General features: G+C 43.2%; 1 protein-coding gene across 4 annotated transcripts in view; it reads right to left on the reverse strand.

The window, feature by feature from the left end:
* Dap3 (death associated protein 3) overlaps positions 1-8,421 on the reverse strand; it is a 33,570-nt gene that overhangs the window by 8,833 nt on the left and 16,316 nt on the right. For all 4 annotated transcript variants that reach the window (XM_010643849.3, XM_010643847.2, XM_010643850.2 and 1 more), the window contains exons 2-4: positions 7,381-7,433; positions 2,777-2,899; positions 1,073-1,174 (exon numbers count right to left, since the gene is read on the reverse strand). In XM_010643849.3, coding sequence (XP_010642151.1) covers positions 1,073-1,174; positions 2,777-2,899; positions 7,381-7,425 — 270 coding nt within the window. In that variant the 5' untranslated portion in view covers positions 7,426-7,433. The remainder of the gene's footprint in view (positions 1-1,072; positions 1,175-2,776; positions 2,900-7,380; positions 7,434-8,421) is intronic.

Raw genomic sequence — 8,421 nt, forward strand, 5'->3', positions numbered from 1 at the left:
AAAAAAAAAAAAAAAAAAAAAAAAAAGTAACTGGATGGGTATAGGAACTGACAGCTAAGTTGTGCCTGGCTAAGAAGGAATCTCGTTTACCCAGCAAGCAGCTATGTGTGGGGTACATTCCTGCAGTCCCTGTTATTTGGGAGGCTACACTGGAATGATCACCTAAGTCAGGAGTTCAAAACCAGCCTGGTAAACAAAGTGAGACCCAACCTTATCTTCCAACTCACGTGTCGGGTAAAAAAAACAACAAAAAACCCAGCAGGAGCTAGTCAGAAGAATAGTTATGCCAATACCATAAACTGTTCTTGCATTTAATATCAAACTTTTCCAATGGCTTTAAAATAACCCTAGACCAATTTCTCCTTTGTTTCGTTTTTTCCTTCAGTTCTAGGGATTGCATCCTGGGACTTGTGCCTGCCAGGTAGGCATGTGAACAGTACAGCTATCACCCCTGGCCCCAAGATTGTGCTCTTTGGATTGAAGTTATGGCCACACACAATCTATGAGAATTAGGAACAAAAATTTAATCAAAATATTTGTTTTACTTATTTATTTGGAGACAGGATCTCACACTAGGATTACACAGCTGTCCTTGAACTCACTGTGTAGCCCAGGCTGGTCTTGAACGCGACATGATTGTCCTGCTTTGGCCTCCTGAGTGCTGGGATCACAGGTGTGCATCACCACACCCAACCTGCATTTCTCTTTAGACTGGGGATATTAGGATTTTTTTTTTTTTTTTTTTTTTTTTTTTTTTTTTTTTTGGTACATGTGCAACACATTAACTATTTTTGTGGTATTTTGCTAAGGTAAATACTAATTCATTCATAAATAATTATTTGAATGCCAAAGTTTCTAGACACTTGTTGGGTAACAGAAAAATATATGCCTGTGTTGTTTATTTACCAGGCTCCAAAAAGGAGATAAATAGTTAGAAGATAACATTAGCTAAAAAACAAAGCAATTGTACTATTCACAAAAAATAACAGCCGCATTTCTGTTGTTTGGATTCAAGTCTAATTTTAGGGTTGGGTGTCACGCGTGGGTCCAGGCCCACTCCCATTTGCAGCACCTGCATTGCGAAGCGCGGTGGCAGACCGTGGGGAAGCACCATCCTCAGGTCCTGCAGGGGGATGTCGTAGTGCTGGCCTTCGTGCCGCTCCCCATGCTGGGCCTAGGCGACAGTGCAGACATTTAGAACGGGATACACAGTGCTGAGGACTCTGGAGAGAGACACACTCATTTATCTGAGCCAGAAATGCTGGATGCTGTCCTCAGCTTCTGTGTACGTCCTGCACTACAGAGGGGGTGACCCATGATGACGCCAGCTGTGGAGGAGAGTAGCTCTGGGTGTGAGAGAACAGAGACAGTCCTTGTAGCTGTGATGTGGGAGAGATGCTCTGGTCATGTGACAAGATAATCTGCATGCTGCTGTTTCCATAGAAACCTCAAAGGAACTGGCAGATAAAGGGACTACAATTACAGAGGAAGCTGAAAAACACTTCAGTAATTTCATTCATTTATTCGATTTCATTTTGTGCTTATAAAAATAGGTGAATGACAGACACTTAAAACACACATGCTAACATTTTTTGGGGCAGCAGGCAATTCTTTTATTTCCATGTAGCTATATTTAATTTTTATTTTATTTAGTTTTTTTGAGACATGGTCTTAGTATGTAATTCAGGCTGGCCTTGAACTCACTATGTAGCCCAGACTGGCCTTGATCTCACAGGAATCCTCCTGCCTCAGCCTCCCAAGTGCATTACAGATGTGTGCCACCACGCCCCACTCTACATAGGCACATTTAAGATGGGTAGACTTGGGGGAGGGGCAGGGACAGAAATGCTGGTGGGTTCCTTCACATTATAGCACAGAACACACAATTAAATTTTATTTATGAGAGGCAGCAGCAGTGATGGGGAAGGAGAGAGGAAGTTGCTATTCAGTCTAACAGGACCTCAGAAAATGAAGCACTGGATGCTGCTGACTCTTGGCTTCTGCTGACAGACTTCACTTTAGACGCTGCCCTTTTCAAGACAAATCAAGTTAGCACCTTGACACTTTCCAGACACCAGGAAATCCATTTACCAAGGTGGGAATAATACCAGTTTGGTTCTTAGGAAAATGGGCCTGACCTGCCTGGTTGTCTGATTTGGGGCAAGTACGTACTTTGATTTCTTTCAGATTCTCCACACCAGGGCTTGGTAAGCTAAGGCTGGTCATTTCTTTTTATATTGTGAAGTGCAGGGGATCGAACCCAGGGCCTTGCATATGCTAGGCAAGTGCTCTACCACTGAGCTACATCCCAAGCCTTAGTTATTTGTTTATAATTAAACATTTATGGAACACAGCCATACTTACTTGCTAATGGCAGAGGTGAGTAGCTATGATAGGCCCTGTTATAACCCATAAGCCTGAAATATATACTTTCTAGCCTGCCACCCAACACACAATAAGGTCAATATAAGTGTTACGTTTACCCTGCAATGAATTACACTAGGAAGTTTTTACTATGTTCCTCCTCTGTACTCAGCAGGAGCCTTCGCCTGAGGTGCACCCATTGGTAGGGATTAACTCAGAAGTGCAGGGACTCACCGCCGGCCTTCCTTTATGGCTGTGCCGGCTGCGGCGCCAGAGCCTCACTGCAGGTGCACTGTCTGACTGATTACGCACACACCGGCTTCACTTCTTTAACTGCACTTTTCTTCAAACAGTGAAGATACAACACAAATTCTAATCCCTGAAAAACCCCATGCACATATCAGCAACTCACCGGGTCACTTTCATTGGTACGGGAAATAGTTCTGGGCCTCTCAACTGGAACCTGGTCATTGGGGTGAGCAGCAATGCTTCGGGTAGCCTGGGTTCCCAAGTGCAAAAAACACCGAGGGTCCAACTAGAAAAGAAACCAGTGCAGTGTTGTAAAATTACCGCACCATTTCCATAGCAGGGGAACATGTCACTGATGTGTTCTAATTCTGTGGGAAAGGGATTCTTATCGCTGTTTATGATCCAAGTCCACGCCTCTCACTCATCCTGTCACTCTGCTCCAGCCTGTGCACTGCTGGTCAGGGAGACGAACAATTCTGTCAGCTTGTTCAGGAACGTGGCACAGCAATCGACACCTAAAGCAGAAAGCTTCTCTTTTCTTCTTGAGATGGGGTTTCACTATGTTGCCCGGACTGGCTTCGAACTAACTCCTGGATTCAGGTACTTCCATCTCAACCTCACAAGTCGTTGGGACTACAAGTTCCTGCCACGGTATCCGCTTAGGGTATGTCTGGAGTAGTAGTATTACTATATTTTGTTTGTGGTCATGGGGACTGAATCTGGGGCCTTTGCACTGAGCTACAACCCCATTTTTTAAATTTGTCACTATGCTTTTGAAATGGGGAGGCCAAAATCTCTGTCCCAAAATTCAACTTGCTGAACCTTCCAGATTCTGAAAATGGATTCAACTTCCCAAAGACGCTGCTCCCCTTCACAGGAATGAACTTTATGGATTTCTCATCAAACAGCAGTCCACATCATCTGAGTATTGGCTGTGCTCAAGAAACAATCAGAGGCGAGGAAGGGGAATAAAAGAATTAAGATGTCTTGTATACCTGTGCCTACACCCCAGAGTGAATCCAGTCATTATGTACTGCAAATAAGGACTAAGAAAGACATAAATCCTTTTTTTAATAAGTTATTTTTTGAGACGGTCTCGCTATGTAGTTCAGGCTGCTTCAACGCACTGTGTAGCCCAATCTGACCTCAAACTCCTGTCATCCTCCTGCCTTAGCCTTCTGAGTGCTGGGGTGACAGGTGTGCATCACCACACCCAGGTATAAGTAAAATTTTAAAAAAGAAGCGATCAGCCAAATATCAAAGCCATGAAGGCCAAAAACAGACTGAAAATGACCCAGATTTGGGGAGACTCAATGGCCACAGGGAACCCTGGTTTAGACAGAAAAAGTGACGCGCAGCAAAGTGATACAAGGCCTCGAGTTCTCCAGTCGCACTGCATTCATGTTAATTCCCAGTGAGAAAGGCTGCATTTAGGAGAGAGAAGACACTCTGTATCATTTTTGCAGTATTCCTAGCCTAAAACTGTTTCAAAATAGAAGTTAAAAAGTAAAAGCCACAACCAGGCCCCAGCTTCCAAAGATCAAAACCTGTCCAAAAGGGCCAGGGCAGGGGTGGCAAACCTATGGCACATGTGCCACATCTGGCACACACAGCCCTCTCCTTCAGCAAGCAAGCCAAGGTGCCCCAGCTACTTATGCTTGTGAGCAGCTGCTTTATGCTTTGAATTCTGTCACATCTGATACAGAAAATAAACAGATGACCCGAGCACTGGATGTACTGCTGTCAGACCCACACAGAACGAGCCCAGGTTTCACAAATGGCCAGTGTGCACACAACAGCAAAGATCACAGCTGCACAGAAACACAGCAAATGCAGATTTTACCTTTCAATAGAAAACTATCATCAAGAAAAAAAAAAAACTAGCATTCAGGAAAATCCAAGGGGTTCAGGAGCTGGGTCAGAACCAGGCCAAAGACCAAATACAAGAACAAGGATGCTCTTGGCGGCACCCCACCGCTCAGGAGTTACAAGGGTTTTAGAAGCTGTGTCAGGAATCAGAGTCAGAACACGTGTATTTCATTATGTCACACGTGCTAACTGGACTAAGCCTACAGCCTTTACCACTGTACTCTGCTTTTTCCTAGGCAACCTCAACCCTTCATTTCTGCAGTTATTTTCTGACCCTGATCTCTTTTTTTGTACCAGGGATCAAACTCAGGTCCTTGTGCTTGCCAGGCAGGTGGTGGCACCACTGAGCTAAATCCGCAGCTTCTGATCCTGACCTTACCTGAGAATAAGTGAATTAATAAACTCATCGTGCACCTTTATTTCAATTTGTTGAAATTTTTACTAACAAAATTTGTATGTTTATGGTTTTGAGTATTTACTTATAAAGTTAATGAGAACTACAACATTCTGATGATATCTAAAATCAGAAATTATGGGATGGTTGCAATTTCCTGTGTTAGCATGCAATGAAGTTTAGCTTTTCCAGCAGGCGTGATGGTGGCACATACCTATAATCCCAGCACTTGGGAGGATGAGGCAGGATCACTGAGAGTTTGAGGCCAGCCTCAACTATGCGGCGAGACTCTTTCTAAGAAAATTATAAATAAATAGACAGAAACTTTTATTCTGTTCACACTACTCAAATCTTTTTTTCTCTTCTAGCAGTGAGGAGTGAACTTGGGGCCTTGCACATGCTAGGCCAGTAGCCTGCCACTGAGCTACACCCACAACCCTTATTCTTGACACAAGGTCTAGGTTTCTCAGTCTGGCCTTGAACTTGTGATTCTTCTGCCTCAGCCTCCCAAGTAGCTGGAATTACGGGTACGGCTACCATACCCAGCCTTTTTGCTTGTTTGTGGTGCCAGGGACCAAGAACCCACGTACCGTGGTCGTTCTGCTTTTCTAAGTGTCTCATCAGCTTTACCTATTCTGGTGTGATACTGGCATCCCCTGCCTGGAGCATTTGGTAGGGAAGGTCAGGAGGCATTTCTGGTTGTCACACTCCGGCAAAGGAAGGGAGGGTGCTACTGAGACGTCTCGTGTGGAGGCCAGGGATACTGCTGAACATCCCACAGTGCACAAGAGTCCTTTACAGCCAAGAATGATCCATCCCCCAGTGTCAGTGGTGTTGAGGTTGAGAAGACTGATCTAAATCTTGAGTCCTGTAGGAAAATTTGGTTTGTGGAGACTAATCTCATTGCTTTCATAATTTTTGTTAGAAAAACAACAAGATTTTATTGTGTTGCTTTTCTAATTCTCACTACTGTATCTACATCTCCGGGTTTTGATTCCTAGAACATTAGGGCTATGGAAGAAAAGGAGTTCAGAGACACTGATTACGACAAAGCTGAGCAGTGTAAGACTTCAGGTTCTCAGCTCTATGTCCCTAGGCCAGTGGTGGTAAATCCATGGCACGTGCTGCAGCAGGCTGTTTGCCCAGCCTGGGCAATTTAGCAAGACCCAGTCTGAAAATAAAAATCCAGCCAAGTATGCAGCTCAGTGTGAAGGGCCTGGATTCAATCCTCATACCAAACAAACAAGTAAATAAAAAATTCTGAGTACCTGCCACATAGAAGATTCTGAAAAGTTACTTGGTAAAGAAATGAAAAACCAAGCATAATAGTGCTTGTAATCCCAGCACTGGGGAAGCCGAGGCAGGAGGATTACCATGAATTTCAAGGCCAGCTGGCATGAACTACATAGCACAACCTTGTCTCAAAAAACAAAAACAATTCCCAGGACTGAAACAGAACAAAAACCAAGAAATGAAAAGACTAAAGTAAATCAACAGATTTTATTCCATTTGTATATGATTCCTACTATCAGTTGTTACAAGTCAAAATTTGCAACTTGAGGCAGGAGTGATGGAACATGCTTGTTATCCCTGCACTTGGGAGGGAGCCTGAGGAGGGAGGATCACCATGAGTTCAAGGCCAGCCTCAACTACAAAGCGAGACCCTATCTCAAAAGCACAGAACAAGGGCTGGGGATCTGGCTCAGTGCTTCCACTGCTTGCTTCACAAGTGCAAGGGCCAGAGTTCGATCCCTAGTACCAAAAAAAAAAAAAAAAATCAAAAGAACAAAACAAAAACAAACAAAAAATAAATTGGCAATGTGTTTTTCTTTTTTTCTTTCTGTTTTTTTGAGGCAGGGTCTCACTATGTAGTCGAGAATGACCAGGAACTCACTATGTAGCCCAGGCTGGTCTCAACTCACAGTGATCCTCCTGCCTCAGCTTCCTGAGTGCTGGGATTACAGGCTTGAGCCACCACGCCCAGCTGTGTTTTTCTTTTAAATACTTCATTGAAGGGATGATAATCAACAATAAAAAGTTAGTAAAGATAGCTGCAAACTTACTCTTGTTTCAAAAATTTTTAATTATCCTGTCACACTATAAATACAAGTATTCTAGTAAGATTTCTTACTTTAAAATTTTTATTGTGGGGGGGCAGTAAAGTAAATGGATAGGGAATGGAGCTATGACTGTTTTTGGTTTGTTATGTTTTTGGTGGTACTATATGGATTGAATCCAGTGTTTGCAATGAGCTATACTCCTGGTCCTTTTTATTTTTTATTTTGAGATAGGGCCTAACCCAGGCTGGCTTTGAACTTGCAATTCTCCTGCACCACTGTGCTCTGCATGACTGTTCTTCTGAGTACATACTTTGAACCAAAGTACTAGTCGATTGGCGTTCTCTAGAGTGTTCAGCTGTGGATAGATATAATACCATCTAAAGCCACGAAATCTACCTAAAGGCAGTTTCCACAAAGCATTCAGGGCTGTTGGCACTCACTCACCTTGTGGACTCTGGAGATGAGTCTTGTTACTCCTTTCAGTATCATTCTGCACTCTGAACAAAAGTGAAACGTTAAGTCACAGCTGGGAAAAGAACAATGACACACAAACTGACAGTACTAAGAATATATAAAGTATGCCAAAGAAGTGATAAAAACGAGCGGAAGACATGAATAGGCATTTCACAGAGAAAGGAGATAAATGGTTAGGAAACTCATGAAACTGTCAACCTCCAAATGTAGGGAAAGTGAGGTTTCCAGCAAATCCTGCATGTAAAGAGTTAAGCTTCTGTCAGAGAGAGCAATTAAAGCAGGAGAGCTGAGAGGCAGCCTGGCCCCACTTGGTAGTGAGCTTACTTAGTAGATAGAATTTACACCCACACACCCATATATAAATACATATGTATTTACTGTTCTCACTGTGTTAATGCAGGAAACTATACATGTAACCCTTTACTAATTGTTAACTGGCCTCGAGTGGAAGGCTCTGCTATAAATTTCAGTGAGAGCACTTTGACAAAACAAAGAATTTGTACACAGGCACCAAAGGGTCAGTGGCCAAATCAGGGGCCTCAGAGCCTAAAACAGCTGATCAAGTTGTAGCAGCGCTCAAGGGGCAGAGTCCCTTTCTCGCCATGTGATAAAAGGGGCTAAGAAGACAGAGCACTGGCTCCAGGCTCCCTAACTTACTCTGACAAGCTAGGGGTCTAGCTCCTCATTTCTTTCTTCCTTCCAACAAAGTGTCTTTGTCTCTCCTTCTGAACTTATATCTCTAATTTTTATTGGTACAATGTTTATAAACCCCAGATAAAGAAATATACCCTCCCTCCAGACGCGACACTAACATACATATAGGGGCAATGCAAATTAAAACCATTAACAACCACTACTTGGGGAAAATGGAAAAGCCAGATAACAGCAAATGTTAAAGATGCTGTGGAAGGCAGGGGATTTAGCTCAGTGGTGCCACCGCCTGCCTTGCAAGCCCAATGTCCCGAGTTTGATCCCTAGTACCAAAAAAAAAAAAAAAAAAAAAAAAAAAAA

Source organism: Fukomys damarensis, unplaced genomic scaffold, assembly GCF_012274545.1.
Source record: "Fukomys damarensis isolate Sample0158 unplaced genomic scaffold, DMR_v1.0_HiC HiC_scaffold_33, whole genome shotgun sequence".
Classification (NCBI taxonomy): Eukaryota; Metazoa; Chordata; class Mammalia; order Rodentia; family Bathyergidae; genus Fukomys; species Fukomys damarensis.